Here is a 25,521-nt window from a genome sequence, read left to right on the forward strand (position 1 = left end):
ATACAATTAAACTCATTAGTTGTGGCTCTTTGCGGGTGTCGCACTTTCAATCTGTGAGAAGCAAGGAAAAGAAACGGTTCTATTAGAATACTCTTTTCATAGTGTTCGATATAATGAGTAACTTTAACATAGCTATAGCAGTTTTGTTATGTTTTCGGCTATGTACCGCGTTCGACCTGCCTAGAGATGGGTGCCAATCAGACTTAAAAATCAACAACAATCTCTACAATGTGACGAATACGTATCAAGTGGGCGATGTTTACCCAACCGATGCACACTATGACGTATATGGCAACCTGTTCTATGTGGAAACTGGACAAAACGAAAAGGGCTATTATTTTAATGTTAACGTTATTAAATTCAAAACTGCTGCTCCGCAAAAAATACCAGGTAAGTCTACCTTATTTATCTATCAGGAAAGAAAGCTAGGAGGGTTAAGGTTAGATAAAAACTGCGCCTGAGCTCTTTCCGATTATGAAGACAGCTGAAGTGGATGGCACCCATAGAATATGTGATAAGGGATGCGAACTTATGTAACTAATAAATTCGTATCATAATTTACTTTGCCATTGTTTACTTGCCGTAGGTTTACCAGAGGATGCTAGTTACTCGATTGCAATAGATAACGGCCAAAAGAAAGTATATTTTGGCACTGGCAGGGGCATCTTCAAGTATAATTATGAGACTCACGAAGCCACGCCTGTTTCTAGCAGCACCTTCAAGCTTAATATGATATTTATAGATAAGGACAGCAATAAATATGTAACTGAAAACAATGATGGTATAGAAGAATTGTACCTATTAGATGGAGAAATGATGAAGAAAATTCGCTTCAACACTCTCGAAGCTTTAAATGAATTGACAATTGATGACAAAAACAACTTCTACTACATAAAACAAGAAAAATTGTTTGTTTTGAAATCAACTCTTTCGTCACCAATTTGTATTGGTAATATCAGCTACGATGGCATGGCGCAAATAGCCGTTCATAACGATAACGTCTTTGTAGCCAGTGATGATTTACTATATTTTCACGAAAATGATACGGGAAATTTAAAGGTCGTCAACAATGCTCCCGGAAATGTTACAGCAATAGCTTTTGATTTATCTGGTGATTTTATACTTGGAGTTCCTGGGAAAATTTTAAAATATAAGAAAAATGAATGCCTTATCAGAAAATCGCAATCGCAATAGTAGGTACTCATCCAGTTACATATCTATCTTACTCTCATGTTTATATGACACATTACAATAAAATCTATTAATGTGTAGCTACTAATTTTTTTGTTATTATCAATAGTATAAAAATAAAAGTCGATGTATTTCAAACTTCCTTTTAATTTCTTATGAAAAATAAATGGCATAGCTACCTCATTTCTTATAGCCCACAAATAGATAGCCAAACATTTTTAACCAATTCTAGAAAAGTGGATATTATTTTATACCCATAGAATTTACTATGCCACTCGAGTCTATTTGTATAACTGAAATGTATTAATTTACAGACTCGCAGTGAATGCAAAATAAGCAAACACGTGTTCTTATTGATCGTATACATTGAATAGTATCAAACTTAAATTAAGTCATCATTCACACTTGATTCAAAATTACTGTAATTTTTTCTTTGGATCTAAAGGCGCCATCTCTGTGGGCGATTTTGTGATACCGATACAGCAACAATTCTGCCTTTCGCCCTGTGGAGATGGCCCAAAGACTTTGAATCGAGTTTGGCAGCCAAGCGAGATTAAACCACAGTTCTTTTGTCGGTGGAGTGCTTAAAAATCAACATTAAGGCGCGGGCACACTGCAGTGTGCACACCGGGCACACCGGTGCAGAGGCATGTGTACAAAACTTCGCTTTGGAAGAAAATGTATGTGTGTGTGCACTGCAACCCACGGAGAAGCTACGCATAAATTCACGTCACTGATACACGTACACCCACGTTGTCAAACAAATTAATACACGCAGCTAAAATAGGCCGCGTGCCCGTGCACAGCATGCGCCACGGTGGGCCCGCAAATGACTATCAACTCCGACAAGATATTTGTTTTTAGGTATAATTGTCTTATTCATATACTGCCATCTACAATTCGCGTAAAAAACTCATTTAGCTATTAAACTGTATGGTCCCTTTCTTTCAAGTTTAAAGATAGTTTGAGAGAGTTGGACAAAAAGTTTAATAGCTAATTATTAGGCGAAAAATAACTGTTTATGAATAAGGCAGCTATGCCTACTCTTCATAACATCTTAATAACTAACTAAACATAGAATGCAGTGGTCTTTGCAAATTACCTAATTGAGTGTACATATACCACAGCAAGTACAATAATATCATAAAAATACTGCTTCATGTATTATTTAAAAGCATAATGAATTCTTAATTAACACTGTTAGATCTGTGTTTAATAACACTTCCCTCTTGAATATCAATATTGCTTAAATTATTACTTAGATTTCTATTATACCGTGATGATTAATCAACTTCTAATAATTTTTATTCATTTCATTCATTAAGTCAGATTCATTCAGTTATAACAATGGGTGTGTAAATGTGTCAATGTGGTAGTATACTTTGTGATATCATAGGGAATGTAATTGGCTGAGCCTGAGAATTAGTAAGTGCCATAGGCTGACTAGTGCTAGAGATAGTAATTTGCTGGGTGGATGTTTGATGTACAAGCTGTTGAGCAGAGGGAACAAGCTGCTGCTGTGCTGACTGCTGAGCAGCTAACTGTTGTGCAGACTGCTGAGCTACCATTTGTTGAGCAGACTGCTGTGCGGCGGCTGCAAGCTGCTGTGCCGACTGTTGCGCCGCTGCGGCCAAATGCTGCGCAGATTGTTGAGCTGCTAGATGCTGAGCAGATTGCTGTGCAGCTAAGTGCTGAGCAGATTGTTGAGCCAAGTGCTGTGCTGATTGTTGTGCCGCCAAGTGCTGTGCAGATTGTTGTGCTGCTAAGTGTTGAGCAGATTGCTGAACAGCTAAATGCTGTGCAGATTGCTGTGCTGCTAGATGTTGTGCAGACTGTTGAGCAGCCATATGTTGAGCTGATTGTTGGGCTGCCAAGTGCTGTGCTGATTGTTGGGCTGCTAAATGTTGGGCAGACTGCTGAGCTGCCAAATGTTGTGCAGATTGTTGAGCTAGATGTTGAGCATTTTGCTGAGCAGCTAAATGTTGTACAGATTGCTGAGTAGCATACTGGGTAGCTTGATGTTGAGGTCCTAGTTGAGGTTGTAATGCTGATTGCTGCACAAGTTGTTGTACAGCAGTTTGAGATGCATTACTCATGAGCTGTTGTGCAGGCTGTGCTAAAGTCAACTGAGCAGGAACTGCTACGACAGTTTGTCCTCCACCCATCAATGTTCCTGAATCACTAACTTGCATCAATTGTTGGGCACCAGCACTAGTAACTATAAGGGCACCAGAGTTACCCATCAACTGTTGAGTTGTGCTCACTGTTAGGATTTGTGGTGCAGGTGTTAATAATTGAGCTCGAGAAGCAGCTGGAGCTAATGCCAAATTTGGTGTAGCTGCTGCAGGGACTAAGGCTGGAAGAGCACCAGCAAGACTCACAACAGGAGTGACACTGACTGTGGCCAGAGATACAGGTGCTGACGTGCCGTGTCTAGAAGTGATAACACAAGGCTGGCCAGTTCTCACAGCAGCTGTTTGTTCTAGTAAAAATTCATTCATAGAAGTCAACTGCACATTCTTTTCAGTCAAATCTCCAACTTTTTTCAAGAGTACACTAATATTATCATGAAGTAATTTTATTTTATGGTCCATTGCCTCACAATTACCGCATAGGTTTGATGTGGTTAACACTTGGTTATCTAAACTATTTTCTTCAAATGCAAAGCGGCGTAATTTAGCCTCTGGAGGGGAATCGTCATCTCGAATTGGAGGTGGTGGGCGACTGTATTGCAGTGGAGGTGGCATATTCAGTACGGACACAATCTCATTCCCGGGTACATCAGGTGGATGTACATATTGACAGTCTTGATTAGAACAAGCATTGGCTACATAAGCTTGGCAAACTGGTGTATTACGTGTGTTCCGTGGAAACATGCCTGTGGCATAGAATTTGTCCTCATCTTCTACAGTGCTGTGTATAAATTTGCAATTTGTTCTGAAACAGCCTTTATTCTGAAAATCGTGACAGAACCGAAACAGTTCCTTCAAGCAGGACTTAGGAGGCACATCATGAATAAATCTGCAGTTTTCCCGTGCACAAAATCCACGAATGTAATCTCTGCAATAGCAGTTGGCGGCTAGAACCGACTTTTCGGCGCCGTCGGTGGCGCTCATTGCACCTTCCACGTTTGATGTCACGACCATTCTAATTTAATAGTCGTGTTAGAAAATCACTTGTTTTCATTATTTGCTTGACTCGTTGATTAAGCCAAACGTTTTTTGTCACCATCAGTTTGCATTTCTTTTAGTAATAAACAAAGAATGTATAAAGTCACACGATACATAACACTTCAATATAAAACCATTTAACTAAAGCCACCAAAGAAAAGTTTCAAGCATGAGTGATGCTATATAATTCACTTTGATTTAATTCCACTGAAAAACTCAACCAATGAACAAATCTTGTCATTGAACGCAAATTTTATTGCGAAGCTGACATTTTTCTGAATGAAATGAAAATTAACAATAATAATTCTGTAGTGTGAACTCGAGATTGAGAACAGGGGTACGACAGAGCTTACGGTGATTAGTTCCACTTTGTCTGCTGTGGCGCTGCAGTCGCAGATTAGATTTTTAATATCTGTGGTTAACATAGACAAATAAGCACTCTATGTGTGGCTGTATGCCTCTATGCTAGGTTACCTGCCGCCATTTTAATATCATTGTGTTGTTTTGATTTGAGTTGAGTGCCGGTTATCTTGTTTTCTCCTCCCAATTTTGGTTGAGTTGAGGTTCTTGAGAAGCCATACTCCTCGGGTCATACAGTGCAATAGTCCTAGTTACTTTAGTGATTGGTCATCAATCATGGCATTTCGAAAGTGTTGTGTTGGTGATTGCGAATCTACAAGTAACTCTCATAAACTGTTTTACATGCCCCTAAACGATAATTTAAGGAACTTGTGGTTGTCATTCCTAATTCCTACAAACCCTAACTTACTTGGACTCACTAAAAATCAGTTAAGGAACAAGTTTGTTTGTGACAAGCATTTTGATAGAACACAGTTTGATGATCGTGGAGTCAGGAATCGTTATTCATATCCCTGTCTGTTTACGCGGACAGAGATACTGCACGGCGTTCCACTTAGTACTGAGGGTAAGTTTCTCCAACTATATTTATCAGGATTAGTCTATAAAATGTCTCTTCATGAAAGTAGTTAATGTCTATCTTCTGTACATGTCATCATGACAAATTTTATCTTAATCGGTTCAGGAGTTTAAGCGTGAAAGTATTATAAACACTTCAGGGGTATAGTGTTAGTAAGGCCGGCCTTACACCGTTTTTGATTTCTATCATATCAAAAGTATCATAAAAAAAGGTTTTGCACAACATAACTTACAGAAGTTGCTTTCAGTTTCATAGCAAACTTTCAATTGTTAGGTTGGGGTACCTAAAGATTAGAAGTGCCGTTTTATATAGTTTCCATTATGAACAGACAAGAACAGCCTGAAAATGTTATAGCAGATTAAATATGTTTTCATGTCTTCATTTTGTCATCTTTAAAGAGAAAAAATTATTTCATTTCTGTTTTTTTCACAGTTATTTTATTATTCACTGAATTAATATTAAGGATTTTATAAATACCCAGAGTAACATTCAGAGTAATAAATCTCCTTTAAACATTATTTTTGTTTGATGTTCAGATGTTTTCTTTTGCTTACTTTTAATTATAAAAATCAATTCGCTGTCCCCAACGAATAATATCGTAACCAAAAACTTAAAATTTTACAGGAAAAATAAAAAACCGTTTTTTGCTTATAACTTCTTAACAGATTTACATAGCAACATCATTGGTATATCAAAAAATGGCATTTTTTTCTTAAATATTTATTTGTCATATAAATAAATATTGGATTTATTCTCATTAAGTTATAGCTAAAAATATATATTACCAGAAATGGAACACAATTTTGAACCATAATGCACAATACGATTTTATTAATGTAAATTGTTGACAATGACAACCTACACAGCAATAGTCCATTGCGATTGTCTTGACTGTAAAGTAGCGATGTTCATTATAATGGTAACTTATTATTGCCATAGTATTCACTGTTCATAACAATCTATTGTGGTAACAGTAAATGCAAATAATATGGTAACATGCTTTACCAAAATCAGTTTTATTTTTTCTACTTGAATAAGTTTGTAATAACGGTTTACTGAAATATTTAGAGTAGAATACTATGGGTAAATTCATTACAAAATGTGTAACTCAAAAAGTAATAGCATGAATCACGTGAAAAAAATTCACAGGGTGTAATCGTACCTCTAGAACAATAATTCCCTATAAAAGCACTTCTATCATAATAATCGATTACGATGTTATTTGGTGGGGACAGTGAATTGTTACTATGTACACAGCGGGGTAATAAGCTTGTGATTAATTTATACAGATTCTGAAGTTAATTGGATTTCCATTGAGTATGGTGGTATGATCTTAATTCTTAATACCACCAATTTAGTATACATAGAGTGTATGTATGTAGCATAATTCTGATAAAGTGACTAAGACTGAAAGATTTTAATATTAACAGTTTTTTTAAGAACAGTTGGTGCTACTTAGCATGTGCCTTTGTCACCTATCTTACAAATGTATCTTTTTATTTTAATAAATTCATCTTATAATTCCAGAGTACAGAGTGGAAAAGGAGCACAACTACTGTGGGGCCCAAATTGAGGATGACAATCATACTCAAACTATAAACATTGTTAAGGGCATGCAAGGTGTGTGTGTGTTATTATCATTCATACAGCATTTTAGATGAAACTTCTATAGTTTTCTCATATCATGAAAATCTTTCATAGAATTTTGATACATCATACAGCTATACATATATACAAACAATATAAATAAGTGTTGTATATTTTTTTACAGGTGATGTTCATTTAATTGATCATTCATATTCACTACCATCAACAAGTGGAACAACAATTACTTTAAAAATTCAGAGTGAAGGTTAGTATCTCAATTTAATAATTATGACATATTTACAAGTGACTAAGCATAAATTATTTCTGTTTCTTAAATGTTTATAATCAATCGTAAATGTAAATAATGTATGTAATCAAACATATTTAGACAACATTAGATGTTTTCTTCTTTTTTTATAATTTGATATTGTAATACACATTTAAAATTTTTAATCATTGAAAATGTATGTATGATGAAAAAACATCAGAATGTATACAACCTCACAAATACTGCAGCACATATAATAACTTTTATTTTACTATTCATTACAGATGTTTATCTTCAAGACCATCAGCCATCGCCCCGTCAACCAGCCAAATAGCAATAGCTTCAGAATCACAGATTAAAGGTTAGTAAGACAAATGAAAATAGATGCTTACCTATTGAATTATAGTGCTCATAAAATCATTGCTTTGTTTGCAACATAAAAAAGTATTTCTGACTCTTATCAATGTTTCAGGTGGCAAACCCGTTAATTTGAATGATGTCAATACAAGAATGGCTACTTCCCAACTTAAATCAGCAAGTCATGTCCAAATAGGTATGATGGGGCTCTATTTTAAATTGTAATATATGTATGTTTTTTAGTAAATCAATTTTAATCATATTCTATGTATTTTCAGGCAAACCGACGACAGAAATGTCAAGCAAAACTCGCAGATGTATTAAAAATTGCATAAAACGTGCAAAAAAGAGTATTGGTGATACAAGCGGTCAAAGACTGCAAAGTGCACAAAACCTCATCACAGACACAAACCTTATGAAAGATTTTGAAAAACTTGGCAACAGAGCCAAAACATTTTTACTAATGCAACTTAAACTTGCTGGAAAGAATAAAATGGCGAGACGATTCTCTGTAAATGAAAAATTAATTGCCCTCACCTTATGGAAGCACAGTCCAAAAGGGTATAAATTGTTGGAAAATATGTTTGCCTTACCCAATAAGAGGACACTTCAAAGGCTTTCCGAAAACATTGAATTCGAGTGTGGTATAAATGATAAGATCTTTGATCACATTAAGGAAGTATCCCGGGGGTGGGATATAAAGAAGAAATTATGTACATTGGTATTTGATGAAGTTGCTCTCACCCCACGACTCATATACAATGAAAGGAAGGACAAAATCAATGGCTTTGTAGAGATAGCAGAGGAACGAAAGCAGAAACTGGCTGATCATGCTTTGGTATTTATGATACGTGGAATATGCTCTTCATGGAGACAGAGCATTGCATATTATTTTATCTCTGGAACAATATCAACAGCAGAATTACAAAAAATTTTAAAAGTAATTATTCCTCGCATTCGTGAATCAGGTCTAGTTCCTCTTGCTATACTCTGTGATCAAGGATCAACATTTCGGTCATGTTTTAAAGCATTAAAAGAAGAGTCTGCACGACTCAGAAGCACAAAAGAAAGATATGGAGGTATGCATCAAAAGTTCCATCTTACACTATTTATGCATTGATTTAAAAAATATATTTAACTAGCTAATCCCGCGAACTTCGTATCGTTCAAACCTTCCCTGGACCTCTACAAACATTTTAAAACCAAAATCAGCTCAATCAGCCCAGCTGTTCTCGAGTTTTAATCAGACTAACGAACTACAATTCATTTTTATTTATATAGATTTAATGAAACAAAATTGAGCAACATAATCTCTGGTATTTAGCTGCATCCAGTTAGACTGGAAGCTGACCTCAACATAGTTGGCTCGGAGGATGAGGATGATAATTCCTTGTGTTTAATCATTACTACTTTTTTTTTGTTTCAGATAATACCGTTCATATAGGTGGATGTGATTTGTTTTTATTTTTTGACCCTCCACATTTATTAAAAGGGATAAGGAACAATTTTGTTGAAAAGGATATAATATACCATAACAAACGAGCAACTTGGAAGGACATTATGTATATTTATGATATAGATAACAGATCAGGGCACACAAGAGCATTACCAAGATTGACGGCAGAACATGTTGACCCAAAAAAAATAAAGAAAATGAAGGTGAAGGCAGCTGCCCAAGTTTTGAGTGCTCGCACTGCAGCAATGTTGGAGTATACACTTTCTGTTCGTAAGTATAATTCCTTCCTTATATTGAGTATCCACACCATCATCTGCCTAGCCTTTTTCCCAACTATGTATGTTGGGTCTGTAACTTAGAAAAGTTTCATTCACATTTACCTGACCTGGAATCGAAACCACAGTCATACTTGAGTGGTTGATTCTTCATCCACTAGGCTACCACAACTGCTATATTGTGCATATCATAGTGTTCATACGAAATAATAGTAGGATGAAATAAAAAGGAAACTGTCTAAATACTAAAAATGTGACTGATAAGAATAAACTATAGTATTTCATTATTAATTTTTCAGATAAGGATCTCAACAGTTCCTTGGATACTATGGAGACCACAGCAGCAGTAGTCCTGTTTTTTGACGATCTCTTCGACAGCGTCAATGGATCGCCAGGGGGATCCAAAGGAAAATTGAGGTGTGCAGTGAAAAATAAATCCCCACATGAAGATTTTTGGCGAAAAGCTTTAATAGAAATAAAAAATATGAGGTTTTTGGACACAAATAGTAAACGTTCGGTTCAAGCCGGAAAACCTAGAACTGTGCGTGTTCCGTCGCTAGACGGATGGATTGTGACATTGGAGAGCTTCTTGGGATTAGCTAAATTATTATTTAATAAATTTGGGGTAGAATATTTTTACCCCCGACATTTAAATCAAGATCCCTTGGAAAATTTTTTTGGTCGCATTAGGTCCATTAATTATAGGAATGTAAATCCTGATGTACATACATTCATATACACTTTTAAATCTTTAGTTTTGGGCAATATTTTAAGTCCTAACTCCAAATTTTCTAATTGTGAAGAAGACAATGGCGATTTGCTAATAGATTTAAATTATTTATTTAGTTCATTGAAGTCACAAGACGAAAATGTTTCACCAAACGCAATGTCGCCATTGTCTTCTACGTCTGCTAATATTTCAAGAGATATTAGCCAAGAAAATATTTTGAGAAATATTAGCAGACGAAATAGCGTCGAAAGAGCTGTAGAAGAAAAAGTGAGAGTACAGGTGTCAGCGTATACTGCGGGGTACATATGCAGGAAAATGACAAAAAAATTTAATTGCAAAGAGTGTATTAAAAGTTACACAACAACTGAAATCCAAGGGATACACAAATATGTACAATACAGAGAGTACAAAAGATTAAAAAATAATAATTTGGCATATCCCAAAGAAAATTTGCTTATTTTATATCGAGAATGCGCCCAAGCAATTCATGATTATTTAAATATTAAAGGTCATAAGGGAAATATAAAAAAAAACTTAAAAGTAATACTCAATAAAAAAAATATTTCCTGGCTTGGGTGCAATCTGCATAAGTTAAATATTTCAGAATATTTTATTACATTAATAATACGCCTCCAATGCCACAATTGGTGCAACATTATAAATAAAATATTGGAAGGCAAGCTAGAGGAGAAATATATAAACAAAATGAGTGATATGCAAATAATGGCATTTAATAAGTATAAAAAACACAAACTAAGAACATCGAAAATTAATAAATGATAATCCCAACTACAGTTTGTTTTATTCAAAAAAAAAAAAAAAACATTAAGCCACCCTACTGTACGCGACGTCGACAAAAGCACAGCACTATAACCTCGATATCGGTAACACGTTATATTGAAAATGTCGCATTACTAGGACAGAACGATTGCAGCGCCAGAGCCGACAAAGTGGAACTAATCTCGTACAATTTGACTGTCCCATCTGTAGCTTGCTACATATAGTAATCTGTGATTGAGAATCAGGGGTACGACAGAGCTTACGGTGATTAGTTCCACTTTGTCTGCTGTGGCGCTGCAGTCGCAGATTAGATTTTTAATATCTGTGGTTAACATAGACAAATAAGCACTCTATGTGTGGCTGTATGCCTCTATGCTAGGTTACCTGCCGCCATTTTAATATCATTGTGTTGTTTTGATTTGAGTTGAGTGCCGGTTATCTTGTTTTCTCCTCCCAATTTTGGTTGAGTTGAGGTTCTTGAGAAGCCATACTCCTCGGGTCATACAGTGCAATAGTCCTAGTTACTTTAGTGATTGGTCATCAATCATGGCATTTCGAAAGTGTTGTGTTGGTGATTGCGAATCTACAAGTAACTCTCATAAACTGTTTTACATGCCCCTAAACGATAATTTAAGGAACTTGTGGTTGTCATTCCTAATTCCTACAAACCCTAACTTACTTGGACTCACTAAAAATCAGTTATAAACAAGTTTGTTTGTGACAAGCATTTTGATAGAACACAGTTTGATGATCGTGGAGTCAGGAATCGTTATTCATATCCCTGTCTGTTTACGCGGACAGAGATACTGCACGGCGTTCCACTTAGTACTGAGGGTAAGTTTCTCCAACTATATTTATCAGGATTAGTCTATAAAATGTCTCTTCATGAAAGTAGTTAATGTCTATCTTCTGTACATGTCATCATGACAAATTTTATCTTAATCGGTTCAGGAGTTTAAGCGTGAAAGTATTAGTTAGTAAGGCCGGCCTTACACCGTTTTTGATTTCTATCATATCAAAAGTATCATAAAAAAAGGTTTTGCACAACATAACTTACAGAAGTTGCTTTCAGTTTCATAGCAAACTTTCAATTGTTAGGTTGGGGTACCTAAAGATTAGAAGTGCCGTTTTATATAGTTTCCATTATGAACAGACAAGAACAGCCTGAAAATGTTATAGCAGATTAAATATGTTTTCATGTCTTCATTTTGTCATCTTTAAAGAGAAAAAATTATTTCATTTCTGTTTTTTTCACAGTTATTTTATTATTCACTGAATTAATATTAAGGATTTTATAAATACCCAGAGTAACATTCAGAGTAATAAATCTCCTTTAAACATTATTTTTGTTTGATGTTCAGATGTTTTCTTTTGCTTACTTTTAATTATAAAAATCAATTCGCTGTCCCCAACGAATAATATCGTAACCAAAAACTTAAAATTTTACAGGAAAAATAAAAAACCGTTTTTTGCTTATAACTTCTTAACAGATTTACATAGCAACATCATTGGTATATCAAAAAATGGCATTTTTTTCTTAAATATTTATTTGTCATATAAATAAATATTGGATTTATTCTCATTAAGTTATAGCTAAAAATATATATTACCAGAAATGGAACACAATTTTGAACCATAATGCACAATACGATTTTATTAATGTAAATTGTTGACAATGACAACCTACACAGCAATAGTCCATTGCGATTGTCTTGACTGTAAAGTAGCGATGTTCATTATAATGGTAACTTATTATTGCCATAGTATTCACTGTTCATAACAATCTATTGTGGTAACAGTAAATGCAAATAATATGGTAACATGCTTTACCAAAATCAGTTTTATTTTTTCTACTTGAATAAGTTTGTAATAACGGTTTACTGAAATATTTAGAGTAGAATACTATGGGTAAATTCATTACAAAATGTGTAACTCAAAAAGTAATAGCATGAATCACGTGAAAAAAATTCACAGGGTGTAATCGTACCTCTAGAACAATAATTCCCTATAAAAGCACTTCTATCATAATAATCGATTACGATGTTATTTGGTGGGGACAGTGAATTGTTACTATGTACACAGCGGGGTAATAAGCTTGTGATTAATTTATACAGATTCTGAAGTTAATTGATTTCCATTGAGTATGGTGGTATGATCTTAATTCTTAATACCACCAATTTAGTATACATAGAGTGTATGTATGTAGCATAATTCTGATAAAGTGACTAAGACTGAAAGATTTTAATATTAACAGTTTTTTTAAGAACAGTTGGTGCTACTTAGCATGTGCCTTTGTCACCTATCTTACAAATGTATCTTTTATTTTAATAAATTCATCTTATAATTCCAGAGTACAGAGTGGAAAAGGAGCACAACTACTGTGGGGCCCAAATTGAGGATGACAATCATACTCAAACTATAAACATTGTTAAGGGCATGCAAGGTGTGTGTGTGTTATTATCATTCATACAGCATTTTAGATGAAACTTCTATAGTTTTCTCATATCATGAAAATCTTTCATAGAATTTTGATACATCATACAGCTATACATATATACAAACAATATAAATAAGTGTTGTATATTTTTTACAGGTGATGTTCATTTAATTGATCATTCATATTCACTACCATCAACAAGTGGAACAACAATTACTTTAAAAATTCAGAGTGAAGGTTAGTATCTCAATTTAATAATTATGACATATTTACAAGTGACTAAGCATAAATTATTTCTGTTTCTTAAATGTTTATAATCAATCGTAAATGTAAATAATGTATGTAATCAAACATATTTAGACAACATTAGATGTTTTCTTCTTTTTTTATAATTTGATATTGTAATACACATTTAAAATTTTTAATCATTGAAAATGTATGTATGATGAAAAAACATCAGAATGTATACAACCTCACAAATACTGCAGCACATATAATAACTTTTATTTTACTATTCATTACAGATGTTTATCTTCAAGACCATCAGCCATCGCTCCCGTCAACCAGCCAAATAGCAATAGCTTCAGAATCACAGATTAAAGGTTAGTAAGACAAATGAAAATAGATGCTTACCTATTGAATTATAGTGCTCATAAAATCATTGCTTTGTTTGCAACATAAAAAAGTATTTCTGACTCTTATCAATGTTTCAGGTGGCAAACCCGTTAATTTGAATGATGTCAATACAAGAATGGCTACTTCCCAACTTAAATCAGCAAGTCATGTCCAAATAGGTATGATGGGGCTCTATTTTAAATTGTAATATATGTATGTTTTTTTTTAGTAAATCAATTTTAATCATATTCTATGTATTTTCAGGCAAACCGACGACAGAAATGTCAAGCAAAACTCGCAGATGTATTAAAAATTGCATAAAACGTGCAAAAAAGAGTATTGGTGATACAAGCGGTCAAAGACTGCAAAGTGCACAAAACCTCATCACAGACACAAACCTTATGAAAGATTTTGAAAAACTTGGCAACAGAGCCAAAACATTTTTACTAATGCAACTTAAACTTGCTGGAAAGAATAAAATGGCGAGACGATTCTCTGTAAATGAAAAATTAATTGCCCTCACCTTATGGAAGCACAGTCCAAAAGGGTATAAATTGTTGGAAAATATGTTTGCCTTACCCAATAAGAGGACACTTCAAAGGCTTTCCGAAAACATTGAATTCGAGTGTGGTATAAATGATAAGATCTTTGATCACATTAAGGAAGTATCCCGGGGGTGGGATATAAAGAAGAAATTATGTACATTGGTATTTGATGAAGTTGCTCTCACCCCACGACTCATATACAATGAAAGGAAGGACAAAATCAATGGCTTTGTAGAGATAGCAGAGGAACGAAAGCAGAAACTGGCTGATCATGCTTTGGTATTTATGATACGTGGAATATGCTCTTCATGGAGACAGAGCATTGCATATTATTTTATCTCTGGAACAATATCAACAGCAGAATTACAAAAAATTTTAAAAGTAATTATTCCTCGCATTCGTGATTCAGGTCTAGTTCCTCTTGCTATACTCTGTGATCAAGGATCAACATTTCGGTCATGTTTTAAAGCATTAAAAGAAGAGTCTGCACGACTCAGAAGCACAAAAGAAAGATATGGAGGTATGCATCAAAAGTTCCATCTTACACTATTTATGCATTGATTTAAAAATATATTTAACTAGCTAATCCCGCGAACTTCGTATCGTTCAAACCTTCCCTGGACCTCTACAAACATTTTAAAACCAAAATCAGCTCAATCAGCCCAGCTGTTCTCGAGTTTTAATCAGACTAACGAACTACAATTCATTTTTATTTATATAGATTTAATGAAACAAAATTGAGCAACATAATCTCTGGTATTTAGCTGCATCCAGTTAGACTGGAAGCTGACCTCAACATAGTTGGCTCGGAGGATGAGGATGATAATTCCTTGTGTTTAATCATTACTACTTTTTTTTTGTTTCAGATAATACCGTTCATATAGGTGGATGTGATTTGTTTTTATTTTTTGACCCTCCACATTTATTAAAAGGGATAAGGAACAATTTTGTTGAAAAGGATATAATATACCATAACAAACGAGCAACTTGGAAGGACATTATGTATATTTATGATATAGATAACAGATCAGGGCACACAAGAGCATTACCAAGATTGACGACAGAACATGTTGACCCAAAAAAAATAAAGAAAATGAAGGTGAAGGCAGCTGCCCAAGTTTTGAGTGCTCGCACTGCAGCAATGTTGAGTATACACTTTCTGTTCGTAAGTATAATTCCTTCCTTATATTGAGTATCCACACCATCATCTGCCTAGCCTTTTTCCCAACTATGTATGTTGGGTCTGTAACTTAGAAAAGTTTCATTCACATTTACCTGACCTGGAATCGAAACCACAGTCATACTTGAGTGGTTGATTCTTCATCCACTAGGCTACCACAACTGCTATATTGTGCATATCATAGTGTTCATACGAAATAATAGTAGGATGAAATAAAAAGGAAACTGTCTAAATACTAAAAATGTGACTGATAAGAATAAACTATAGTATTTCATTATTAATTTTTCAGATAAGGATCTCAACAGTTCCTTGGATACTATGGAGACCACAGCAGCAGTAGTCCTGTTTTTTGACGATCTCTTCGACAGCGTCAATGGATCGCCAGGGGGATCCAAAGGAAAATTGAGGTGTGCAGTGAAAAATAAATCCCCACATGAAGATTTTTGGCGAAAAGCTTTAATAGAAATAAAAAATATGAGGTTTTTGGACACAAATAGTAAACGTTCGGTTCAAGCCGGAAAACCTAGAACTGTGCGTGTTCCGTCGCTAGACGGATGGATTGTGACATTGGAGAGCTTCTTGGGATTAGCTAAATTATTATTTAATAAATTTGGGGTAGAATATTTTTACCCCCGACATTTAAATCAAGATCCCTTGGAAAATTTTTTTGGTCGCATTAGGTCCATTAATTATAGGAATGTAAATCCTGATGTACATACATTCATATACACTTTTAAATCTTTAGTTTTGGGCAATATTTTAAGTCCTAACTCCAAATTTTCTAATTGTGAAGAAGACAATGGCGATTTGCTAATAGATTTAAATTATTTATTTAGTTCATTGAAGTCACAAGACGAAAATGTTTCACCAAACGCAATGTCGCCATTGTCTTCTACGTCTGCTAATATTTCAAGAGATATTAGCCAAGAAAATATTTTGAGAAATATTAGCAGACGAAATAGCGTCGAAAGAGCTGTAGAAGAAAAAGTGAGAGTACAGGTGTCAGCGTATACTGCGGGGTACATATGCAGGAAAATGACAAAAAAATTTAATTGCAAAGAGTGTATTAAAAGTTACACAACAACTGAAATCCAAGGGATACACAAATATGTACAATACAGAGAGTACAAAAGATTAAAAAATAATAATTTGGCATATCCCAAAGAAAATTTGCTTATTTTATATCGAGAATGCGCCCAAGCAATTCATGATTATTTAAATATTAAAGGTCATAAGGGAAATATAAAAAAAAACTTAAAAGTAATACTCAATAAAAAAAATATTTCCTGGCTTGGGTGCAATCTGCATAAGTTAAATATTTCAGAATATTTTATTACATTAATAATACGCCTCCAATGCCACAATTGGTGCAACATTATAAATAAAATATTGGAAGGCAAGCTAGAGGAGAAATATATAAACAAAATGAGTGATATGCAAATAATGGCATTTAATAAGTATAAAAAACACAAACTAAGAACATCGAAAATTAATAAATGATAATCCCAACTACAGTTTGTTTTATTCAAAAAAAAAAAAAAAACATTAAGCCACCCTACTGTACGCGACGTCGACAAAAGCACAGCACTATAACCTCGATATCGGTAACACGTTATATTGAAAATGTCGCATTACTAGGACAGAACGATTGCAGCGCCAGAGCCGACAAAGTGGAACTAATCTCGTACAATTTGACTGTCCCATCTGTAGCTTGCTACATATAGTAATCTGTGTTGAGAATGCTCGTTGTTTTTGTTCTACGATCTTCACGAAAATACAATATTTAGTCTGTGGATGCCTCAGTAAAAAATAGTAAAGTCGATTAGACGCCCTCTTTCGTGTAGTTGCAGTAGTTCCCATCCGTTGATTTTAGAATGAACTGAACGAAATAACTGTCAGTCAGAGTCAGACAAAAAAAACCTGCCTATATAGTCTGTGCAGACTGCAGACAAACAAAATTGTACAAAACATGGCGGAGGGTCTTGCGGAATGAGTTTATGTTTGACAAAAAAGTAAACACTGTTCATCTTTGTTGAAAAGTATTACTTGGTGTATTGCTTTTTACGAGTATGTAAAAACTACATAAGTTACAGAAAATACATCTTTCATAATAGTCAACACATAATGAGGTAAGTCCTACACCCTGTAAAAATCTTTCCCACGTTGCATTATTTATTGTTTCTGTTTATTTTGTGTATTTTATAAGTTCTTTGTTAGGTAACATTGGAAAGAAAGATGTTTAAGCAACAAATATCGCCACGAACTGTGCATCCGTACCAAACGACGGTGGTGCCCCGAAGTGAACAGCAGTTCGCCTCGGCTGCACAACAAAGGGCGAAGTACCCGTGGGCGGAAGATATTAATACCCCAGTTTACCAAGTTCCTGGAACCGACAGCTCCACATCCGACAATGCCTATCAAGTATGTGCACCTGTGCTTAAAAACACTACCTATGTACTCCAGCTGTATTTTTTTTTTGTAAACAATAAATCAGTTTTCTCATCAACTACAAAAGATGATACCTACTTAAGTCATTATTATATTAAGCCAATATCTGATTTACAAGTGTTAAAACTGAATAGTGGTATTATACATACTTATTTTCTTCATTGTGTTTTTCAGATGCCTCATTACTATAATGGTACTGTGAGAGAATATGGGCCTCCATCCCCTGTATATCAGTCGCCGTACGGTGGCGGAACTTGGCGTAATTACAAGAATGTAGAGAAAGTTCCTACTCACCGTCTGCCAGCAGAAGCTTATTCATTTCCACAGTGTGCTTCTGCATTCTCCCTGCCACTGTGTGATGTGGAGCCCCATTCGCAGACTGCTAACAGATCACCGGTGCCGCCGGTACCCTCCATAAGCCCCGAGGTACCCATTATAGGGGCTTGTGGTGGCCATTGCCCTGGATTTGAATATGTTTGCTATTATATTCTACAGGTGAGATACTTTAATTACCTTGTTAATTTTAAAGATTAATACAAATATTATATTCATGCTTTTTACATTAGCAAAAACTGCAATTTTTCATAACACATGTTTTGCACACTATTAATTTTAATTGTTCTCTTTCAGGTTATTTTTGTAGTAGGTATATTAACTGGAATATCTCTATGTATTGCTGGAATAGTATTGAGGCGTACAAATCGTAATGGAGATCTCGGAGTATTAGTATACATAGGTAAGTTAACAACAGTCTAGTCACCATACCACTAAAGCTAAGCTCCTGCTCTAATTCCCTTGTCCAATTAATTTTGAAAATAACATACTATGTTGTTACATTAAATTAGTTAGGCATGTATTTAACGCGGCGACAAAGTAAAACGAAAATAGGTTTAAAAAAATAATAGAGTGGGTACCATTTATAATAGGTTGGCAGCTAATAAGGAGTATCATAATAAGTAAAAGGTAGCATATTAATATATCCGTTATGAGGTCCGTTTTAATTTAAACTGGCATCAAGTTTTTCTTTTGGCAACTGAATTAATATCTAAGCGAAAACTTAATGATGACAATAAAATAGAAAATGGGCATTCATAAATAATACAAATCAGGTTCTATTTAAAATTGTTTGGGTGAAGAATAAATATAAACGAGGTTATATTATATATATATTGTGCGACTTTTTAATAGCTTTAAATAAACTCTAAAATGGCATACAGAAAAATATTTTCTGGCTTTTATTTTCAAAACTATAGGTGATAAAATTAAAAACATAAAAAGAGTAATAACTTTTATTTATTAAAAAAAAAAAACATAGAAGACAGTAGTTATACCTGAGTATTAATGTTACACAGTAAAAAGTTACGGAGGTAGACATAATGACATAAAAAAATATATTATTACTGTATTATTAGGGCAAGTTTAGATTTGGCAGGACGCCCTCGCTTTCGTCAATTTGGCCTCTAAAGGCGGAGTGGCTAGTTTCAACCTTATGGCAAGGCCTATTATATGTTTACAAACATATATTTTAAAAAATTGAGGGCAATTGCACATGCCTTTCTTCCATTCTGTTTTTGGCAGTACAACTTTCCAGTACGCAAAGTTTTTTTCTTTATACTCATCAAATGTATGCCATGTTTCGTTATATGTCATATCCGTAGCCCTAGCTTTCTCACTAGGTACTACATATACATTGTTTGTAGAATTCGATGCTAAAGTCTTTACTTTAATGTTCTGCTTTGCCCAACAATATCCTTCTGTCCATTCTTTGAGTACAATGTTGTATGTCTCTGGGAATAAGTCTTCAGAGATTTGGTTTGACCACTGGGTGACCATATTACTCGCCACAACAAGAAAACGTGAAAGTGGAAAACGTTCCCGCATCGTAGTATTATCTTTGATAGTCTTGTTAAATGCTTCTAAGGCGTTGTTTGTGGTCGGTGAAAAGGTTGCTGCAGCCCCAAGGTACCAGTTAGGGTTTTTGACTAGCCATTCCCTTTTAAAGTATTGTATGAATGCTGTCTTAGTAGCATGTTTGGCAACAAAAGCATGGGCAGCAGCATTGAAAACATCAACTGATGATGCATTATGCAAAGCGTCTATATCTTGTAGAATATCTTTTCTGTATTTTTTTCTAATAACTTTTCAACAGACTTTTGCATATTTTTTTTAGCCTGCGCCCAACACATACGCACAGTATTATTATCAGAACCAAAAACATGGAAAAAAGCATTTTTTATTGCTTGAGCTGCGTCACACACCAATACTTTTGGTTGTAAATCATGATCAAACAGTGAATGAACTTTCTCCTTTAATCCACTAAAAATCATCTCAAAGTCTTCTTCTTGTTCATTAGTAGAAACTCCTAAGCAATGGGGATAAAATTTTCTATCTTTATTTGTGGTTCCAACAATAAAAACAGGAAAGCCTTGCCATATCAATTTGTAGGTTGCATCAGCGTGAAAAACGTCAGAAGAACATACAAACTTTAATAATTTTCTTGTTGTCAAAACAAATCTGAAGATCGGTTGGTCACGCTCTAATATCCAGTACTTCATAACAAATGGTAAACCATTTGTTATGAAGTACTGGATATTCCTGAAGATGAGGATAAATCCTCATCTTCAGGAATAGCTTCATGATCATGTATACACTTTTCTAATTCACCTAAGTGAATAGTATGGTGTCCAAATTTCACGCGCCGCCTATCACTTAAATAATTATTTAGTTGAATTTTTGTAGGCAACTTTAGATCATTATTTTTTTTAAGAGAATCTAATATAGCTTTAGGCTTCAAATGTAAGTCAAACAGCCTGTTGATTTCGGTTTTCGTACGAGCGTCGATGCCGTTTCGCCTCGACTGCCAATATCTTCGTGATTATGTTCAGCGTCTGCATGATATGCATGAACATTGTCGGTTCCATTCTCAAATCCTAACTAATATTATAAATACGAAAGTAACTCTGTCTGTCTGTCTGTCTGTCTGTCCTTTCTTCACGCCTAAACTACAGAACTGATTTGTTTGAAATTTGGTACTGACATAGTTTGGAACTTGAGAAAGGACATAGGATAGTTTTTATTACAAAAAAAATAGAAAAATAAATTTTATTCCGGACGTATAGCGCCATCTATTGGTCAAACCTAAAATCTGCGAAAATATAATAACAAAAAACAAACAGGGTAAGCTAAATAAAGTTGGTTTGTTCCCACTAGTTCTACTGCTTAGTTCTACCGTAGAACTAATGGGAACTTTTTTTCCCACTAGTTCTACTATTTTGTTACACCTCAAATAGTAGAACTAGTGGGAATTATGGTTTTTATTGGTATTCCCACTAGTTCCATGAACATTTGCAGTAGAACTAATGGGACATTTTGTTCTACTAGACAGAAGAAGTACAGTCGACGGCCTGGGTGGTTATCTGTAGTTGTGATTTTTTTCAGAGCTCAAAATCGATAGCAGTCAGAATAACTTAGTTTTTTATCATGAATTTCAACAAAAATTAAATGTTTTTCTTTATAAAAGTACTAGGACAGCAGAAATGAAGAGGAGCTAGGTGGTGTTTAAAATCAGACATTGATATTCATCTACAACACTACTAATTAAAAGACATTGCTTATAATAATACACATTGAATAGGAATGTAACTATACGAAAACCGTCGTACCACAAAAACTTTTAAACGTCTGTTGAACACTTGTCAAAAAAATGTCAAACGACGTTGAACTAAGGTCCCTTTTGTAGCCACACTTTTTTAGACAAGTGTTCAACAGATGTTTAACTTTTTGTATTAAGACTGTTAGTTTCAAACACAACACTCACATCAAACTAACAAAATCAAAAATCTAAATAAAAAAATCAAAAATCATTTATTCAAACTTGGCTGCAGGACAGCACTTTATGAACGTCAGGAATTTACAATACACAGCGCCCACCCTTCACCATTTCCTATGTGTTTCTGCTGGGAAGAAGAAGTGGCGCAACAAACTCCCCAGCAACACATGTCTGTCTGTAGGTTAGAAGAACCTTTTTACTAAACTAACTTTAGTGTGTGTTTTTTTTAATCAATGTGTCAAATACCACCATAGAGGTGTTATAAAATTTGATAACACCTCCACCTGTTTAAAAATTAGAAGAACAAAAAGATTAACTAGCTCCTCTTTATTTCTGCTATCCTAGTACTTTTATAAAGAAAAACATTTAATTTTTGTTGAAAGTAATGAAAAAAATCTAAGTTATTCTGACTGCTATCGATTTTGAGCTCTAAAAAAAATCACAACTATCGGCCGTCGACTGTACTTCTTCTGTCTAGTAGAACAAAATTATGTCCCATTAGTTCTACTGCCAATGTTCAGTGGAACTAGTAGGAATACCAATAAAAACCATAATTCCCACTAGTTCTACTATTTTGTTATACCACAATTAGTAGAACTAGTGGGAAAAAAAGTTCCCATTAGTCCTACGGTAGAACTAAGCAGTAGAACTAGTGGGAACAAACCATAAAGTTCCGCCGCACACTGTGTTCCCATCTTCCGAACTTTATTACACCTGTAAAAACGTTTTTGCCCCTCTTCTGTCATTCGCGTAACTTTCCGAGACCAAGTATTTTTTGAATTCACGAAATCTTCCGCCTCTTTCAAATTTGAAAATTTAGATTTAAAAACCCAAAGTTTGTTTCGTCCACGTTTGGGATTCGTCGGTCCTTGATCATCTGATTCTGCTCCGCTTGAATAGTAATCCGGCACTCCTTCATTACAATTTATTTCACGACTTGGTCCAGCTAACTCTAAATGACTCATCTTCATATATAAATCACTAAATAAAGGTAACTCACTAAAATATTACACCAAATAAACAAAACTAAACATTAACGTGTTACTTAGTTGCACACATTATGTACTGGTGAATAATGAAAACAATAACAATATCTAACTACCGCACGAGCGCCGCTTGCTAGCAGTGCACCCGCACGCTCCCCGCCACCTCCCACTACACTCGTATCTAACCATCGCACCTTCCGCCGTTTTCATGAAATTATAATAACCAAAATATTAATAATTAACTCTTATTCCTTTTTATTGTACTCCTTTTAATATTTAGAGCTATCCACAAAGCGAAGCCAGAAACTGGGTTTTTAGTCGGCACGAAATAGTTGGTTTTATATTTTCTTTGCTACCCTACTAACATTATTAGTCGCCAAGTCATTATAAATAGCTCCTCACCTAATATTTCAATTGACTGGTATAGTTTATTTGCTACCCAAACGCAGCTGCTAGTTTTTAGTTTTTATAACACCCTCAATTTTTAACCTTACATAATATAATAGTCGCGAAAATATTTAATCGCTGCCAAGTTATTTTATTTGTTGCAAACATTTGTCGCCTTTTAAGTTATTAGTCACCCGGAAAATAATAAGCCAATTAGTTAAAGCCTCTAATCTAGAAGCAAAAGTTAAAAAACAAGAAGCAGGGTTGCAAATAGGCCTTAAGTAGTAAAATCGATCTCAACTTAACTTGACCTTGAGGTCCAACAAGGTTGATCAGCCCTGCTATATGTGGTGTGTAATTTATCCCAAAATCTTTGTCAACAGGATGCTTATCTTCTTGTGTTTGCGGCGTGTTGCTTGGCGTTCAGTGCTGCGTTCGCCGCGAGATAAGACAAAGGAAACTGCGTGCCAATATGCATATACCAATGCAATCCATTCAGGTATGTTTTGAAGGGTTTAATAGTATTTACTGGTATTCTGAGAATATGACCTTAAAATGAAATCATCTCCAAATAATACAATGGAGTCTGTAATTTAAAAATTGATTAGCTGGTGTATGAACTGCAATAACCCACTTTATGATATGTTTCAGGAACCTCCTGCCCAAGCTTGCCCACTGTTGACGTCCACATTACCTCATAGTCAAGTATATAGGTAGGTCCTAGCAAATAATATAATTTCGAGGCCATTCTCAGCTGATTAACTAGGGAATCATTATAAAGGTGTCCCATTGCTTTCGTTAATTGCGATGGTTGCTTTCGATCATCACAATATTGTGACCACCGCGCTGTGACTGCATAATATTAGGGGTTAAAGTATGAAATTGCCGTTTTATTCTAGTAGGTTTTTGAATTGCCATAGAGTCTTCATGGTTTGAGGTTTTCGAATGGAACTTTTTTCACGTGGTTTCTGTGATGTTCTTCTTTTAAAAAATGTGAAACTTTTGATTATCGATGTTCAATTGTTTTTGTTATTCAACTTAAACAAGAAAGATGGATACTGCGAAAATTTGAGTAATTTTTGAATATGAGTTCCGACGCGGGATTGAACGGCAGAAACAGCCCGCAATATCAATGCTGCATTTGAAGAGGTGTCTGCTAAAGAACGCGCCGTGCGATTTTGGATTAAACGCTTTCGTGGTGGAAACTTCGACTTGAAGAACGAGCCATGAGAAAGACCGCCTGACAGGTGATTAACGAGAAATTAAGAGAGACGGTGAACGCCGATCCTAGTCAAACTACCCAGATACCCAGCCGAACACCGAATAATGTTGAAAAAATTAGCAGTAAAACAGCCACGACTCATGAATCGACCTTCACCGCTATTGCTCCATGACAACGCGAGGCCTCATACAGCAAAATAAACCGTTTTAACTCTTCAGGAACTGCAGTTGGAAACTATTCGTCTTCCTCCATATTCGCCAGACCTTGCTCTAACGGACGACCATTTTTTTTGTGATTTGGACAATTATCTACGTCACAAGAAGTTTCTTCCCAGGAGGCAGAACAAAATTCTTTCACACTGTTTGTGCAGTCTAGATCCTCAGAGTTCTATCGTAAAGGCATAAATGACCTTCTTATTAGATGACCGCAATGTATAGATAATAATGGCAACTATTTTGATTAAATAAGTTTGTTAAAAATTTTAAAAAAATACAATTTAGGTTTTCAGTACAAATCGGCAATTTCATACTTTAACCCCTATTACTAAAACGCTTTGATTATAGAAATTCTTCTCTCACTCATCATCATTTATTTATTTTCAGACCTACCGTAAATATATGTTCAGAAGAAGATGTGACCGGAGTTCCTTGGTGGCGTCGAAATAACAGAGACTGATTAGATTTAAGTTATATACACATGTGTATTTAATTATAATTTTGTTTACATAAGCATATACAAATAATACCATGATTGTTATTTTTACAATATAATGAAGTGAATTGATATAATCTTTATTTTTTATTTATTTGCTGTAAAAAGTATCCTGGAAACATCTCCTGTAACCAAAAACCATTTTGGTAGTTCAATACCCACAGTGGCAGTCATTTTACAAATGAATGGCCAGGATGGTGAAGGTTCTCATGAAAACTAAATCATAAAGTGCAAAAGTGGTACTTCTTTCATACCGCTTACGAATTCCCTTGACTGTCTCATCTATCTCTTCATTATGTTATAGCGTCATCGCAATCTATCGTTCCTCATATAATGAGACCACCATGTCCACGCCTCTGAGTGTAATGACAACATAAACTCACAACAACTTCCTAATTGGGAAGTCGGTT

At 34.8% G+C, this 25,521-nt stretch overlaps 4 protein-coding genes across 5 annotated transcripts; 3 read left to right on the forward strand and 1 right to left on the reverse strand.

Moving 5' to 3' along the window:
* The first annotated feature begins 48 nt into the window (after positions 1–48).
* Positions 49–1,256, forward strand: LOC110377364 (uncharacterized). Its single transcript, XM_021336233.3, has 2 exons — positions 49–390; positions 587–1,256. Exons 1-2 carry the CDS (start codon positions 114–116, stop codon positions 1,192–1,194), a joined length of 885 nt encoding a protein of 294 aa, XP_021191908.3. The 5' UTR covers positions 49–113; the 3' UTR covers positions 1,195–1,256.
* Positions 1,257–1,320: 64 nt separating this feature from the next.
* On the reverse strand, positions 1,321–4,697 carry LOC110377343 (probable basic-leucine zipper transcription factor P). The gene has a single exon (XM_021336210.3). It carries the CDS (start codon positions 4,335–4,337, stop codon positions 2,556–2,558), a length of 1,782 nt encoding a protein of 593 aa, XP_021191885.3. The 5' UTR covers positions 4,338–4,697; the 3' UTR covers positions 1,321–2,555.
* Positions 4,698–4,801: 104 nt separating this feature from the next.
* LOC135117821 (uncharacterized) lies at positions 4,802–7,502 on the forward strand. The gene is made up of 4 exons (XM_064038050.1): positions 4,802–5,286; positions 6,826–6,918; positions 7,070–7,150; positions 7,438–7,502. The coding sequence occupies exons 1-4, from the start codon at positions 4,998–5,000 to the stop codon at positions 7,485–7,487; spliced, it is 513 nt and encodes a 170-aa protein (XP_063894120.1). The 5' UTR covers positions 4,802–4,997; the 3' UTR covers positions 7,488–7,502.
* A 9,875-nt stretch (positions 7,503–17,377) lies between these two features.
* LOC110377374 (uncharacterized) lies at positions 17,378–25,188 on the forward strand. Of its 2 annotated transcripts, none has more exons than XM_021336255.3 (7): positions 17,378–17,657; positions 17,735–17,949; positions 18,151–18,471; positions 18,607–18,712; positions 23,562–23,677; positions 23,830–23,891; positions 25,003–25,188. In XM_021336255.3, the coding sequence occupies exons 2-7, from the start codon at positions 17,764–17,766 to the stop codon at positions 25,073–25,075; spliced, it is 864 nt and encodes a 287-aa protein (XP_021191930.1). In that variant the 5' UTR covers positions 17,378–17,657; positions 17,735–17,763; the 3' UTR covers positions 25,076–25,188. The 2 variants fall into 2 exon arrangements, with proteins under 2 accessions (XP_021191930.1, XP_021191919.1); XM_021336244.3 differs by having other exon boundaries at positions 17,379–17,657; positions 17,746–17,949.
* Positions 25,189–25,521: the final 333 nt, after the last annotated feature.

Source organism: Helicoverpa armigera, chromosome 2, assembly GCF_030705265.1.
Source record: "Helicoverpa armigera isolate CAAS_96S chromosome 2, ASM3070526v1, whole genome shotgun sequence".
In the NCBI taxonomy this organism is placed as follows: Eukaryota; Metazoa; Arthropoda; class Insecta; order Lepidoptera; family Noctuidae; genus Helicoverpa; species Helicoverpa armigera.

Bases quoted from the DNA above. Each gene is read 5' to 3' on its own strand.
- LOC135117821 (XM_064038050.1), top strand. From the start codon at position 4,998: ATGGCATTTCGAAAGTGTTGTGTTGGTGATTGCGAATCTACAAGTAAC. The intron at 5,287-6,825 runs GTAAGTTTCTCC...TTATAATTCCAG, and splicing joins CGTTCCACTTAGTACTGAGG to AGTACAGAGTGGAAAAGGAG. The intron at 6,919-7,069 runs GTGTGTGTGTGT...ATTTTTTTACAG, and splicing joins CATTGTTAAGGGCATGCAAG to GTGATGTTCATTTAATTGAT.
- LOC110377343 (XM_021336210.3), bottom strand. From the start codon at position 4,337: ATGGTCGTGACATCAAACGTGGAAGGTGCAATGAGCGCCACCGACGGC.
- LOC110377364 (XM_021336233.3), top strand. From the start codon at position 114: ATGAGTAACTTTAACATAGCTATAGCAGTTTTGTTATGTTTTCGGCTA. The intron at 391-586 runs GTAAGTCTACCT...TACTTGCCGTAG, and splicing joins TGCTCCGCAAAAAATACCAG to GTTTACCAGAGGATGCTAGT.
- LOC110377374 (XM_021336255.3), top strand. From the start codon at position 17,764: ATGTTTAAGCAACAAATATCGCCACGAACTGTGCATCCGTACCAAACG. The intron at 18,472-18,606 runs GTGAGATACTTT...GTTCTCTTTCAG, and splicing joins TTTGCTATTATATTCTACAG to GTTATTTTTGTAGTAGGTAT. The intron at 18,713-23,561 runs GTAAGTTAACAA...CTTTGTCAACAG, and splicing joins CGGAGTATTAGTATACATAG to GATGCTTATCTTCTTGTGTT.